At 46.7% G+C, this 16,843-nt stretch overlaps 1 protein-coding gene across 1 annotated transcript; it reads right to left on the reverse strand.

Annotated features, from left to right (window-relative positions):
• Positions 1-9,667: 9,667 nt before the first annotated feature.
• Positions 9,668-10,366, reverse strand: LOC138943219 (uncharacterized). Its single transcript, XM_070313818.1, has one exon. The coding sequence runs from the start codon at positions 10,349-10,351 to the stop codon at positions 9,668-9,670; it is 684 nt and encodes a 227-aa protein (XP_070169919.1). The 5' UTR covers positions 10,352-10,366.
• Between the last annotated feature and the right edge of the window lie 6,477 nt (positions 10,367-16,843).

Below are 16,843 nucleotides of genomic sequence, written 5' to 3' on the forward strand. Positions count from 1 at the left end.
CCCATGGTGCCATCCCCCGTAGTCGGATGGGGATCCGCCGCCTCCGTCGCGGCGGATGGGTCAGTCTCCTGCGGCTGGCCCAGGGCCCCTTGCGACGCACTGGGCCCCCCCCTCCTGTCCCTCGCGGCGCGGGGAGGGGCACAACCCCTTGCCCCCACGTAATGATCCGACGGCCTCCCCAGGTCCGCACAAACGGGACAACTGGGGGCCTTCGCCGGACACCTCGATGCGGGGTGTCCGGGTGTGCCACACCTGTAGCACAACCCGGACCGATCCCGACCCTCCGTGCAGTGCTGCCTGACGTGGCCGATCGCCAGGCAGCGGTAGCAGCGCAGGGGGCGGGCGCGAAGCACCTCCACCTGTGCCCATGCCCACCCCACGCGCACCCTCCCGGCAGCCGCCACCCTCCTTACGAGGGCAACGGGTGCCCGAACCCACACGGTCCCCGGGCCGGACGCGGGCCTCCGGATCTCTCCGATCCGAAGACCCCCGCCCGTCGGCCCCCCGAGGGCCGTGAGGACCCGCCTAACTTCCTCCAGGGTAACCGAGCTGTCCAGCCCTCTAAGTCGCATCTCCGCGAACTTAGAGGGCCGGGCAACCCGGACCCCTGTCCCCTCCAAGACCCCCCTGAGGCTTTCCGCGAGCCTGTCCGCGAGCTCGTCGGACGTGGGGGGTTCAGGGTCCTCCTCTCGGACCCTCGCCGGTCTGGGAACCTCGATGAGGGTCCCCCCATTCGCGGCGCTCCTCACGCGAGTGTCGGCGATGCCCAGTCCCGAGAGGTCGATGCACTCCCGGGCCCTGGCCATCGCCGCCCCGACGGAGAGCCCCGCACCCTCCGGTGCCGACAGCAGAACCGCCGCCGGCCCCGGAGGCCGAGGTCTCCGCCCCTTCGCCCTCCCGACCTGTGCTGGCCGCATAGGGGCAGCGCCTCTCCTCCTCCTACCGGAGGGCCCACCCGGCCCCGGGGGGGGGGGAATCGGGGGTGGGGCGGGACCCCTATCGGTCCCGCGCCCACCCCCCCTCCTCCGCACCACCTGCACCCACGTCTCTCCCGCATACGCGGGAGGAGGCGCCGCAGGCGGTGCCTGCTGGGCCCGGTCGGGAATAGCGGGAGGGGCCGCAGCCATCCTCCCACCTCCTCTCCGGGCTCTGCCCCTCTCGGGCTGCTGAGCCCGGTCGGGGTAGGCGGGGGGGGCCACAGCCCCTCCCCCACCCCCCTCCGGGACTTGGCCTTTTGCGGCCGCTGGGCCGGGAGGGGCCTAGCGGGGGGGCCGCAGCCTCCACCCCACCGCCCCGCCCGGACCCGCCGCCGATCCCTCCTCCGCCCCCGATCCGTCCGAGCGCGGACATGAGGCGCTCCTCGACGCCTCTTAGGCCCTCGGCCAGTAGGGCCTCTACCTGGGCCACCGAGAGGAGCCCCGAATGCCCCCCCGTGCCCACCTCTTCCCTATCCCCCCCATCCCCCCCCCCATATCGGGGGAAAACGGGGATGGCGGGCCCCGGGGAGTCCTCAAGGATCCCGCGAGCCCTACCGCGCGCAGAAACCCCCAGGACTGACTCCGCGGAGCCCTCCCTATCCCCTCGGGTGGAGGCCGCCGGAGGGGGGGAGCCCGCCGAAATGAAGGCCCCCTGCGGGTCCCCCACCGGCGGCCCCCCCCCCAACGGGGGCCCCCCCGACGCCCCCACCGTCGTCGCCCCACAAGGGCCGCGAGGTCCTGAGGACCTTCGACGGGGGACTCCTCCCGTCTGGGGGGGTCGTCTCAGGGCGTGGTACCTGTCCCCCTCCTCAGAATCGCGACCTCCTCCCTCAACGCCGCGATCTCGCTCTCGCAGGTGGTCAGTCTCCTCCTCAGCCACTCGTTGGCCGAACGGAAGAGGCCCACCTGCGAGTCCTCGCCGGTCCCTGTCCGGCTGAGGAGCTCCGCGCAGTACGCCTTCACCCTGACCGCCGTGAGGTGCATGCCGCGCTTAAAAGTCCCCTTGAGGTTGCTGGAGACGGACACCATTCGCTCCAGCTCCCCAAGGGACTCGCGCGCTCTCCTCTCGATCTCTGCCGCCGTGAGGTCCCGGGCCTGCTCGGCCACCTCGTGCTCCGAAGGCAGCGAGCGAGTGCCTTGGGTCTCCGGGGGAACGAACCCAGCCTGCAGGGATCGCTCCTCCTCGAGAACCCTCAGCTCCCGCTCCTTCGCCGCCGCGAGGCGCTCGATCGCCTCCGCCCTACCTACATATTCCCCCGTCGTCGGTGGGCGTCCCCTCTTCCTCTTGGCCAGGGCCGCCAGCTCCAGGTCCTCGGATCGCACCGGGGAAACACTGCGGCTCCTCGTCCCCGCACCAAGGTCCAGGCTCGAGCTCAATGGAGTTCTCGCCCTGAGCCTTTCCACCTCGGTGGTCCTCCTAGTGGTCCGCCGGGCCTCCGCCTCCTGCCTCCGCACGGTCCTCGAGGGAGCACCCTCCCTAGAGCACCCAGACGCGCCCCCGGTGTCCAATTGGTGTTTTTCGGGGGGAATCCACTTTCCTTTGCGGGTGTAGCAATTGGTGAAAAACTCCTCCAATTCCCGTCCACAGTCACCCTCCACAAGGGGTATCCCCTTCGTGCACTCGAGGTACTCTTCGACCGTCGAGCCACCAACCTCGGGATCATCCAAATACCTCGGCAGCCGATCCACCGGGCAGTACGACCACCGGGGATTTCTTCTTCCTCCTCCTCTCGCCGCTCGGTGGTTTAGCGGCCTTTGTTTCTGGGGATGGGGGTATCCCTTCCTGCGGGATATCCTCCACCTCCACCTCCATCGCGCTCCCAACGTCCACCTCGGCGGTAGTCCGTTCCCCGGCCGTGCCCGTCGGCAACACGGCCGGTAGCCCATCGTCGGATGACGACCTAGGAATGACTGGGACGATACCACTCCTCTGCCGGTCCAAGGTATCCGAACCCTTGGTGTTCGTTCGCTTCTTTGTCGGCATATTCATCTGTAACAAAGAATTGGTTTGATTTCGGGGTTTTCCTTCCCCTAGGACGGTTGGCTCCACCACGCCTCACGAGCCCGCCCTGCCCGGCTTTTTTAGAGAGGTATGCTCCTCCTTTGACTGGCTCTTAGATCCCTTCCACTTCCCGCACAAGGCGGGAAGCTTCAGGGGAGCCCTCTCACCACGTCAAGGTGGCCAGCCGTCGAGAGGGACTTACGTTGACCTGCAAGAGTAGCGCGCTTGCTGTAAGTTACTTTCCGGCTATAGATTTAGACGATGGCGATTACGAGCTTGGTTTAACGGACTTTGAAACGTATCATACGATATCGAACGTGAATTCTTGGAATAATAAATTTTATTTTGATAACGACGATAAGGAAATTACGATTCCCGAGGGATCGTACGAATTACACGCTATAAACGAATATCTCCGACATGCAATTTTACGACATCGACGCGTAGTTGATTCCAACGATATTGTTGATGACGAAGAACACGATGAATATCCAATAACGCTTCGCGCTAATCATAATACGCTAAAAAGTGAAATCAAATGTGTCTATAGAATAAATTTTAGTAAACCGGGCAACGTTGGATAGCTGTTGGGATTCTCGTCGAATCGTATATTACAGCCTCGGAAATGGCACGAATCGGATGTACCAATAAATATTATTAGCGTAAATATTATTCGTATAGAATGCAGCGTAACCACTGGCGCGTACAGCAATGACAAGCGCGTACACACGATACATGAATTTTCACCGAGCCTGCCGCCAGGATATAAAATATCGGAAACGCCAGCACAGATCATTTATCTACCGATCGTTGCACGGAGCATTACTGATTTAACGATACGCATTGTTGATCAAGAAGGACATTTGCTCGATTTTCGAGGAGAGGAAATTACCGTAAGATTGCATATACGGCGGCGGCAAAAATAAAGCCTTTGACAAATGAAATGCTTGTGTTGAACGGAAGCACGGAGCACGCGAGAGACAATATCTTTGCGAGGGACAATATTTTTGCGAGAAGGCGAGTGACTGCTGTATCGGGTGACAATAATCAGATATCTGGTTACGATAAAAAGAAGCTCAGCGCGTTGAATCGCGAGTTTTTTAAATCATTGGGATTCGTCGTACGAAATACATAAAAATATGATTGACATCTTGAATATCGGAGATGAGCCGATCTTTGACGACCGTATCATCAAGATTGAGACTCATACGTACAATCCATACGCCAACACAACGCTTGGATATAGCGACGAGATACGGATACCGATACAACATCAAGATTTGTACACGTTACCATATGAAAGTTTTCTATACGTCGAAGGAAAGTTGATGGTGCGTAAAGTAGCTGAAGAGGGAAGAGTGGTATTGGGAAACAATTGTGTCGCGTTTATGTTTGATGAACTTCGATATGAACTCGACGGTGTGGAGATTGACCGCAACAGAAACGTTGGAATAACTTCCACGATTAAAAACTATATCTCTCTAACAACCGAGAAAGGTAAAATCTTGGGGAATGCTGCGTGGAATATGTCACATAATGCTGTTGAATCTTACTTCAATTTTTGCGTGCCGCTAAATATACTATTGGGTTTTTGCGAAGATTATAAGCGAATTGTGATCAACGCTCGTCACGAATTAATTCTGATACGTTCGCGCAACGACAACAATTGCATATTTGGACATGCTTCGACTGAAGCTGATATCGAATTATTCAAGATACAATGGCGTATGCCACATGTAATATTGAGCGAGGTCAATAAACTATCCTTGCTGCGCGCGTTGGAAAGCGGGCGATACTTGAATATCAGTTTTCGCTCTTGGAATCTATACGAATTTCCTCTATTGCATAATACGACCAAGCATTCGTGGACCGTGAAACCCGCCTCTCAACTGGAGAAGCCGCGATACGTGATCTTTGCGCTGCAGACTGGTAGAAAAAATGCTGTGTCAAAAGATATTACTACATTCGACGACTGCAAATTGACGAACGTTAAACTCTATCTAAACTCGGAATTTTATCCTTACGATGATTTGAATTTAGATTTCGATAGAAATAGATTCGCCCTCTTGTTCGATATGTACTCTCGTTTTCGCAAATCTTATTACGGGTGTGATAATGATGATGTGCTATTAAACATTTCAAAATTTCTACATTGCGGTCCTCTCGCGGTTATCGATTGCTCGCGACAAAACGAGTCTGTCAAAAATTCCACCGTGGACGTGAGATTAGAGTTTGAGTGCAAGGAGGATATACCGACAAATACTACCGCCTATTGTCTCATCTTACACGATCGCGTTGTCGAATATTGCCCATTGACCAACGTAGTTCGTAAAATTTCCTAAATCAGCAAATATCCCCTCCAATGTCAAAATATATAAAGATTGAGATTTTGACGATCGGCAACAGTCGTACATCGTTCTTGCAATCGTACGGTAATATTATCAGCATGATCGCGCCAACGTTTGTGGATCTGCAGGGATTCATTATCGGGCGAAACTTTGTCGTGAAGGAAGTAGCAATATTGAGAAATGGATCTGTTCTCTCTCATTACTTTTTTGCAAGTCCCGTATCATGGCGTGCGCTTACAAAATCTGAGAGATGTCAAGCTTCATGGCTAATCGGACATCACCATGGACTTCAATGGGAGGATGGAAACGTTCCATACAGCTTCGCTAGGCGTTTGATTACGAGAGCTGTGATGGGTGCGACGGAAGAGGAAGATGGAGCATCTCCTATCGTGTACGTTAAAGGTTGCGAAAAACGAGAATGGTTGGTCGTTATACTTGACGATGATGCGAGAAACGATGTTATTATTGAGATCTTGGATGCGGACTATGAAGATATCACTTCGTTAAATAAGCTAGATGTTACTAATACTATGCGCTGTGAAAAACATTTGAAAAATTGCGCTTTACAAAATGTATTTAAATAATTCAATTGGTGGACGAATCATCATAAAGATTCACCCAAACATTATTTAGAATAAACTATTGTTAAAATATATTTTATTCTCTTTTATTCTTCCCTTTTCCTCTTTCTTATCCCAGTATGCGAGTATTAAATTTCAGTACGTGACGTTAGATAGCGGCGTCAGCCACCTTATCAGACTACGAATGTTACATTTCAGTACATGCACATAGACTTTAAATATTTGAATGGTGTATAAATAATTGTTTTGTCATTTAATTGTTGTTCGTTAGCCGTTCAATAGCCGTTCAATGGCCGTTCGATTGGCGTTTAAAGCCGTTCAAAAGCCGTTTAATGGTCGTTCGATAGTCGTTCAAAGCCGTTCAATGGTCGTTCGATAGCCGTTCAATAGCTGTTCGATAGCCGTTCATAGCCGTTCGATTGCCGTTCGATAGTGGTTTACATATTATAATATATTATTCATATTTAAAAGACGGACATGCGGTGGATGAGAGGAAATTTGCGTTGGGCGCACGCAAGCTTGTGGAGTGACACTCGCGAAGCCCGCGAGTGTGCATGCGTGCACCCAACGCAGTATGAGGACATTTTCTATTTACGGCCTCTTTTCGGCTTGGAGCCGTATGAAGAAGAGGAGAATTGGGAGAGTACTCTGCGTTGATACCACTGCTTAGAGGTGTCGGATGAGGAAGAAAATTTGGAGGAAGAGGTGGAGGAGGATTGGGAGGAAGAGCTTGCGGCTCCAGGAAGATAATGTAAGTATCTATTTTAAAAAATATTATATTAATATAAATTTAATTTTTAATATTTAATATTTTTCTGTTTCAGAAGGAGCGCCTATATATATATATATATATATTTTTTTTATTATTATTATTTTTATTATTATTATTTTTATTATTATTATTTTTATTTTTATTTTTATTTTAACACACACACACACACACATTGTAATATACACACAATTATGAAATAAACTTATTATTATTATAATTATAATTAAAGTATCAATTATTTCTGCACTTTCTTCTTTCCTTTTCCTACATGCATGCTTCGCGCTGGGAGTGGTGCACTTGGACACGGTATAATTGGACACGGTGCAAATGGACACGTTACAAATGGACACGAGATTTTGCACACGGTTCAATTGGACACAGTGCATTTGGACACAGTAATTTTGGATACAGTAGCTTTTGGACACATAAGAAAATACGCATCGTTTACTTGGACACCGCTCAATTGGACACTGTTCATTTGGACACCGTTCGTTTGGACACAGAAAGATGCGCACCGTTCATTTGGACACCGTTCGTTTGGACACCGTTCGTTTGGACATCGTTATTTGCCCACCGTTCGTTTGGACACCGTTCATTTGCCCACCGTTCGTTTGGACACCGTTCATTTGCCCACTGTTCGTTTGGACACCGTTCATTTGCCCACCGTTCGTTTGGACACCGTTCATTTGCCCACAGTTCGTTTGGACACCGTTCATTTGTACACAGAAACATGCGCACTGTTTGTTTGAATATGTAACAGATGGAGAGAAATAAAAATCATTTTGGGAAAATATAATCAGTATTCTTATAACACTTTATACTGGTAAATCTATGTAAAATATGAAATCGTGAAAAGGAGATACATTTGAAGGTTATAATATCTGTCAAAATAAAATATATTCATACTTATATATCTCTGATACTGATGTCATTAATTTTACATTGCTTTTAGCACTTTGTTTAGCCTTTCGCATATTTGGATGTCATGCATGGATACAGTGGGTTCCGCCCCCCCTGCGGGGGGGCTCCACTTCCGGAAGATATAACCTAACCCAAACCTATTTCTTATTTAAAACAAAAATTTGGTGTGGATTACGTCGTATAATTTAAATCAAATTTTGGTGTTCAAACGAACGGTGTTCAAACGAACAGTGGGCAAATGAACGGTGTCCAAACGAACGGTGGGCAAATGAACGATGTCCAAGTAAACGATGCGTATTTTCTTATGTGTCCAAAAGTTACTGAATCCAAAATCACTGTGTCCAAATGCATTGTGTCCAATTGAACCGTGTGCAAAATCTCGTGTCCATTTGTAACGTGTCCATTTGCACCATGTCCAATTATACTGTGTCCAAGTGCACCACTCCCTTCGGTGTTGAAGGCATCGGTTGTCGAACGATTTAATCGCACGTTAAAGAATGACATGTGGAAAATGTTTACGCTAAACGGAACTTACAAGTGGGTTGACGCGTTGCCGCGACTTATGTCGGATTACAACGCGCGCAAGCATCGCACTATCGGTATGAGACCTATCGATGTTACCCCCGCGATAGCCGATAAACTTTTAAATACAGTATACAGCAACGTAAAGATTGCGGCACCAGCAAGATTTAAAGTAGGTAACCCGGTACGCGTTAGCAAGTATAAGACGATCTTCGAGAAGGGTTACACACCAAATTGGACCACCGAGGTGTTTAAGATTATTAAAGTGCAGCGTACTAATCCCGTAACCTATCTACTCGAGGACTATCGCGGAAAATCTATTGCTGGAGCATTCTACGAATACGAGTTGCATCGCGCGACTTATCCGGACGTGTATCTCGTGGAGAAAGTACTGCGCAGGAGAGGTGACGAGGTTTACGTGAAATGGCTGGGATTCGATGGATCGCACAACTCTTGGATACACAAGGACAATGTGATTTAATTCATACAAATTGTATTTTATTTTTAACATATAAAAAATATGAAATACATATAAAGTATCTGAAATATGTAAAATATATACAGCATATAAAATATATGTAAGATATATTCAGCATGTGAAATATAAAATATAAAAGAAAGTGTTCGAAACCGAACTAATACAAATTGCCTAATAGCAATTAGGAGCGATAACGATCGCTAGAATAAAGAGCGAATTAATTGCGCTCGAAATCTGGCGCCCCAGCCGCCATCTCGCGCGTCGCACGGCGTGCGACAAATAGGAGCGCGCTCCAACAGCGGCGCTATGCGAATCGCGCCAGGCCCGCGGCATCGCTCGTGCCTATCAATGCGGGCCACGCAGCGGTCACCCGGGAGAGCCTAAACTACAAACAAATTGTAATAACAACGTTCAAATTTTAACTAATCATCGAAAACAACAACCGGCGCGATCCTATTAGACAAACACGTAGAAACTTCGAGAACACTAAAAAGAACGTTTGTATAAAGGCTCTCTCGGGGAACCGCCGGGCGCACTCGATCGAGATTCATCCGTGACAGTGTGTGATTATATCGTTTAAACGCTCGCAATAGAAAAGTCGCTCGCTTTTCAAACTCGTACGCTCGATTACGAAACGCGAAGTTCACGATTATCATTAAAGAGATTTCTCGTCGCTCGCGATTAATCTCTCGTTGTCAAAAACGCGCCGTTTATTCCGTCGCTCGCGGAATCGTGCCGTTTATACCGCCGCTTGCGGTATTCGCGATATATCCGTCGCTCGGGGAGCCTATCGTAACGCTCCCGGTTGCTCGCCGGAGTAATCATTCGGTTAAATTTGGCATAAATCTAACAAAGAACTTGTTAACTATTTATTGTGCTTAATAAATTGGCTGCCTTTTTTACAAAACACTATCGTGTCCATTTCACGCGATCCTCGCGCTCCCGGGTTCAATCGCGCACAGAAAGATAGAATTATATTTATTTTGTTTTCCCGATACACACACACACACACACACACACACACATACATACATACATACATACACACATACATATATACATTATATTATAAGGGTATTCGGAAATGTCCCCACGGTAGCGTGTTTGTCGAATCAGGTACGATATATCGCTTGTCGTCGTACGGACTCAGAGCAATTTTTGTCTCGCTGATTGTATACACTTCGTGCAATTTGGATCTTATGCAAGACTGTCGTCGAGTCATCTCAATTTCATCGCGCAAACACCGCGTGTAATCGTCGAACGTTATCGTTCTCGCTACGACGTTACTCTTGACGCCTTTAACCTTTTTTGTATCTTTTTCATTATCTACTCGCAATGCATACATTTTTGCTCTAAACCCGACAAATTCAGTCATGATCGCACCATTATTTTCGTCCTTCATCAAACCCGGCACTTTCTTGTTCTCGAGCGGTATACCGTACGCATTGTTAACCGGATAATCGCTCGTGTCGAATTTAGCAATATCGCGTTTCATGTTCTTGTACACATCCTCGCACTCGATGTGATAAATTAAACTATCTGTATCGGTGTACATTATTTTACATTTCTCTCGATATAACGGTACCATGTATTCGTGATGAAATTCATACAAACACGTTTTAGAAATGTCGAGGATGCACATGCCGACGTAGATCGGTTTATTGAATTTTATCTCGAATTTGCGCAATTCGACAGCGATCAAATTTTCCGAAAAGACGCTCCTGCTGTGAAAATTTGGTTTCGCGATCATCGCCTCCGCGCCATATCGTCCGTCCCACTTTGTTAATAATTTTACATCGATGTGATTGCGCACGTTTTCCATAGTTTTACCGAATACCGCGTTGTCCATTAACTTGTACAGATTTTTCTCGAAATCGTTTGTCGCGCGCGTTCTAAACCGGGTGTTGAGTTCGATGTAATCGCGGAGCCATGCAAATTGAACGAATTGTGCAAACGCCCGATCATACACCAATATGGATTAACGATTTAACAATCGAGATTGTTAAAATACACGATACGAGTGTTGTAAAACTTACGTTACGCGATTCTTGCTTGTACATGAAACCGTCAACTATATTTTTCTTATTCGAACTCGAACACTGTGTTAATCATGAATATTTGAAGCTGTGTGAGAATTTAGAAGCTGTAAATGAGAGTTTCGATCGATTTGTCGTTAATTTGCAAGGTAATATGTTTGGCGCCGAGAAAGATAATGCTGTTAAAATCTTGCGCGATGTTTTTGATAAAACATCTATCATAGATTGCGAACTATTAGCTTATGCTGTGGATGAAATTTTGTCTGAAACCTTGAGACGAGGTGATGTATTTTAACATAAATAAATGTGCTAAAAAAAAATGAAAAGAAAAAAATGTTTATTTCTTTCGCTTCCCTTCCTCGCATATAAGATAGATATGTAACTGTGGCGCGACCGGGTGGGAGAAGGATAGCGCGAGACGTTCGCGAGTAGGAAAAGGAAAGCATTCTATGGGTGTGGGAGAAGGATAGCGCGAGACATGCACGAATAGGAAAAGGAAAGAAGGAAGCACAGAAATAATCGACATTTTTAAAATCTAATAATAATAATAATAATACTTCCACCAAAAAATTCCGCTAATCTTTTATCTTTTATTATATCTTTTTTTTTGTTTTGTTTTGTTTTCTTTTGTTTATCCTTTTCCTAGAAAAGAAATGAAGAGGACACCGCGCCGATTCGATCGCACGTGCAATCTTGCGAGACGCTATTTGTTCATAATATAATATAAATATAATAACCCGCCTTTGTAATACACCGCGCCGATTCGGCCGCACGTGCAATCTTATGAGACACTATTTGTTTGTAATATAATATAAATATAATATAATATAAATTCGAGGATCCGGACATCGGCACCCATCCTCGTAATACATACGCGCCGATTCGGCTGCATGTGTAATCTTGCGAGACGCTATTTGTTTATAATATAATATAATATAAATATAATATAATATAATGTAAATTCGAGGATCCAGACATCGGCACCCAACTTTGTAATACATAAGCCGATTATAAACATATCCCGACCCCCAATAAACCCATCTTCCTAGAAAAAATGAAAAGGATAATGGTTTTTTTTGTTTCTGTTTGAAAAACTATATTACCTTGTCGGCATTCCCCCGCGCCGCCAAAATCCCCCTCCGCCCGCATGACGTCATGCCTTCTCGCCCGCACGGTTTTCCCTCGCCCCGCATACCCCTCGGAGGACCTGCGTTAGAACTCTCCTAGTTCTACTACTAATGTCCGAACAGTCCTATTTATAATAGATTTTAACAAAATCTATTACATATAGGACTGATCGAACATTTCCGTGATTTTTTTATACCATAGAAATACTCGACAAAATCTATTACATATAGGACTGATCGAACATTTCCGCGATTATTTTATACTATAGAAATACTCGACCCGCCTTTGTTATTTCTCTCTCGAAGCGTTTTATTAAAGTAAACTATATTAAACGCGAATATTTATCGCATTTTCGGATATACAAATTATATTATTTATAACAACAAATTATATTATCCGCGCAAAACGCGCGTTCTCCGAGACGATTCGTAGAACGTCCACCGATGTTTCGAGTCTCGAAATTCCAAATCAAAGAATACAAGCCTGTGATGTAAACTTGTATACTTTGATGTGAAATTTAGAAACGCGTCTCTTCGCGATAATTCGTAGAATATTAACCAACGTTTTCTCATCGCGCAAAACGCGCGTTCTTCGAGACGATTCGTAGAACGTCCACCGATGTTTCGAGTCTCGAAATTCCAAATCAAAGAATACAAGCCTGTGATGTAAAACTTGTATATATTGACTTGAAATTTAGAAGCGCGTCTCTTCAGGATATCGAAATTCCAAATCAAAGAATACAAGCCTGTGATGTAAAACTTGTATACTTTGATGTGGAAATTTAGAAACGCGTCTCTTCGCGATAATTCGTAGAATATTAACCAACGTTTTCTCATCGCGCAAAACGCGCGTTCTTCGAGACGATTCGTAGAACGTCCACGGATGTCTCGAGTCTCGAAATTCCAAATCAAAGAATACAAGCCTATGATGTAAAACTTGTATACTTTGATTTGAAATTTAGAAGCGCGTCTCTTCGCGACAATTCGTAGAATATTAACCAACATTTTCTCATCCAAATAGTTCAAATCGAAATATATAATCTTTTCTTTTTGAGTTAAAAACATGTGTTTCAGTTAGAAGTTTTTCTCAAACTATTATCTTCGGCGCGACTGCGAAATATTATATCGAAAATGCGATGGTAATAAATATGTTTATACTAACAATAAACTACTAAAGTTTGAATGTTTTAAGAAACGTTTTCGATAGCGTAGTAGATAGAATAGCGAACGCGCCTCGCAAAATTACGAAGCGCTCGCGAGTTCGATCCTCGCGAAACGCGCGCTCGTTATTCTCTTCTATCGCGCTCACGGAATATTTTATTAAACGTAAATAGTATTTTCTCGATATACGTTTTTTCGCTCCTTACAGCGGTATTTTATAATGTCCCCACGGTAACGTATCCGTAGTTCCCGATATCGCGTATCGCTTGTCATCGTGCGGACTGAGCGCGATCTTCAACTCCGACACTGTATACATTTCGTGTAACTCGGACCTTATATAAAACTGCTCGCGCTTCATCTCGATCCCTCGTCGAAGACAGCGCGCGTAATCGTCGAACGTTATGGTTTTCGCGACGGCGCCGCTCTTAACACCCTTCATCCTTTTCGTATCGCTTCTACCGTCGACTCGCAGCGCGTACATCTTCGCTCTGAGTCCGATAAATTCGGTCATAATCGCGCCAGCGTTCTCATCCTTCATCGCACCGGGTATTTTCTTATTAGCGAGAGGCATACCGTACGCGTTGTCCATCGCGTAATCGCTCGTATCGAATCTGTCAATATCGCGCTTCATATCCTCGTACACGTCCTCGGACTCGACGCGATAAATGAGACTATCCGTGTCGGTATACATTACTCTACACTTATCTCGATACAATGGTAGCATGTACTCGTAATGAAATTCGTACAAACGAATCTTAGGTATGTCGAGAATGCACATACCCACATAGATCGGTTTGTTGAACTTAACTTCGAGTTTGCGCAATTCCATGGCTACGAGATCCTCCGCGAAGACGCTTCTACTGTGAAAGTTCGGCTTCGCGATCATCGCCTCCGCGCCGTATCGTCCGTCCCATCGAGTCACGAGTCGGACATTCGAATGATTGCGCACGTTCTCCATAGTTTTGCCGAACTCGGCGTTATTCATCAATTTGTACAGTTTTTTCTCGAACTCGTTTTTCGCGTTAATTCGTAATTGCGTGTTCAGTTTGATGTATTCGCGCAGCCATGGAGATTGCGCAAATCGCAATATTCTGTGTATTTTCGTAACGCGTAATCCGTGTCGAACGCACTGCTGCAGATTGCGATAATATATTACGTAACGGCTCTTATCGTACAGCGTGGCGAGAAGCTTCTCGTCTCGTTTTCCGGGCGTCTTATCGCGCGTCGGGCAGAATGGCAAGTCAGCGTGAGCATCGTGAAGGTCGGACAGATACGCAAGGTCGACCTCTAGAATGTAACCGATAGGCGAGTTCGGTGTCACGGACGTTAAGTCAACGCTCGTAACGTCATCGACCCATCGAAAATCTTCGTAAGGCAACGATTGACTCATCGCCCATCCATACAAATTATTTATATCGAGGTACATGAGATACGACGATGGTTCCGAAGGATCGTACGACTGTAAATATTTGTTATTAGCGCGCGCGTATCTGTTGGAACATTGACTTAGCCCCCCGCGTATTCCACGTTCCACGAACATCACCATATCGATTGTCGGTTAACAATTCAAATCGCACACCCGTATACTTAAACATAGCGTCCCACGTATATCCCGGTAACGTGTAATAATACGCGGGATCTAAATTATAACTCCTCATACACGCGTCTCGAAAATTTTCGAAGACATCGGCCAATAGAAGAACCTCGGTCTTTAAATACAAATCGTTATAATCGCCCAAAGTTTCGACGCGAAATCGCTTCCAGACTCTTGTCGCGCGCGCGTAATCGCTCTCGGAAATCACGTCACCGGTTAGCGAACTGTGGAAAGCCTCGCGCGACGGTAGACGAGTCTCCAACAATTTATCTACGTCGTCGACATACTCGTACGGAAATACGCCCTTTTGCACGAGAAGCTCGAAATCGGCTTCGCTAAGATCGGAAAATTCCGAACGCGCAATCCTCAACTCGCTCTTGTCGAGATACGACGCAAATTTTTCGAGATTCGCGCTTAAAAATTTGAAAGAATCCACGAAACGCAATTTTAAGCACCTCCCGAACCATCCCTCGTCCCACGCATCCTCGACGTTCTTCGTGAAAGAGATGTACGTTTCTTTCGTTATCGGCAATACTTCCACGTTGCCGGGAAAAGCGTTAGCTACATCTTTAATGATAAAATGCGCGTCGTAGCCCGATAAATTGTGAAAGAATACGGGAATTACGTAAGTATCCTTATAATTTAAATTACAATTCGAATGCGCCGGACCTCTGTACCGTCCGGTCAGATGACAGTGATCGCTCACGCGAGCGTCTCCCGATTCGAACGGTCTCTCGCATACGTTACAGCGCGTCGCGCTTATGAATCTCTCCCACTCATCCGGTGTAAGATTCGTCATAGGAGCATCGGTATCAAGAATAGTCTTGGCGCGAAGCCCTAGATCGTGTAGTTCTTTAACGAACCACGATACGCAATCCTCGCCGCGATAAGCTCTTGTAGGTCGAGCTAACGCCATCGAGCGCGCATCCCGTGTAATATCCGGCGTTATAGACTCCGTGATGCTGAACGATAGATGTGTTCGACGTTCTCCTCTCCTCTTTCTTCTTCAGCACGCATTCGAGATCGGCGTACATCACGAATGGATGTCGCTCCTTTCTACTATAGTTGCGAAATTCTAACCAATTGTCGTCTTTGGTAGGAAGGACTATAGCGCACTCGTTCATCCTTCCGCAGTCCACACTGTGAGCCGATAACTTATCGCTCGTTCGAAAATAATGCATGCATCTGCGACATAACGCACATTTTTAAATCGCGCACATTATCGACATCGCGCGACGATTCTTTTAATTTGTACTCACCGATCGCATATATGCGATTTATTTCGCCTACCGCTCAGTTGCGAGCCGACGAGTCGCGACATATTCTTGATCCACGCGAAATGCGCCGCGTTATCTCGTCGCGTCGTATCAGCAGATACAAAATACAGCAGATTAATGTGTCTGTCCTTTTTATCGCCAGTGAGGAACGACGCGACAACCGCCTTTTCCCTCCTTTTTATCTCGAACGGTGTACACATTGATAGTGTAGCCGCGCCTTCGATTTACACGTCCACATTAACAGAATTTATTTGTTTCGCCGATCGGAGAGATAGGACGTAATTGATTTGTCCGGGTTTAGTTTGTTGAACAGTATTTATTCCTTTCGACACCAACTCCCGGACCGTCTTAGGTAATCGCACGCGACAGCAAGATATGAGCGGACACGCGAATTATCGTTTAATTATAACTTTATGAGCGTGAGGCGTTCGGTGTGCTCCAGGTGAAGGCTTGCGACGAAGTGTCTTAACGAAAAGCCTTCTCGGCGATCCACGTACAATAGTCCTGGTTGATACGGGTACTACAAAAAAGGAGGAATTTCGATCGTTCGATTCCGAGAGCCAATCGGCTATCGACAACGAGGTGTTTGTCAGAATCGAACGATACGAAGAAACCGCAAACACGGAATGAAAACAAGGCTTCGCACGTAACGTCTCGCTTTAGAACGTTCGAGAAACGAAATTAATAATATAGTTTATAAAACGCTTACTTTCTTGAACATCCCGCTCGCCTCGTATACCGGGTAGGTTACGAAATAACTGGTTAAATCCTACCACTATAATCGATACACGGCATCTTAATGATAATTCTCGATCAGACGGTCCGAAGAGCTCTACAGCAAATTTTTCAACATACAATAATAGGAAAAGAGTACAGATAAAGATCGTCGGTGATTCAATCGAAATACATGAATCAACCTAATCAGTAAATCTTAGCATAGGGTTATTTACATAAGCGTTCTTAGAGTAGATATATGTACATATACAGAGCGTGACGATAATTAAAGTCAAACTTAATTATTAACGCATAAAGAAAACGCAAATTAAT

Source organism: Polyergus mexicanus, unplaced genomic scaffold (assembly GCF_030449975.1).
Source record: "Polyergus mexicanus isolate NDT 795.1 unplaced genomic scaffold, iyPolMexi1.0 SCAF_25, whole genome shotgun sequence".
NCBI classification, from domain to species: domain Eukaryota; kingdom Metazoa; phylum Arthropoda; class Insecta; order Hymenoptera; family Formicidae; genus Polyergus; species Polyergus mexicanus.

Coding starts and splice junctions, on each gene's coding strand:
- LOC138943219 (XM_070313818.1), bottom strand. CDS start 10,351: ATGATCGCGAAACCAAATTTTCACAGCAGGAGCGTCTTTTCGGAAAAT.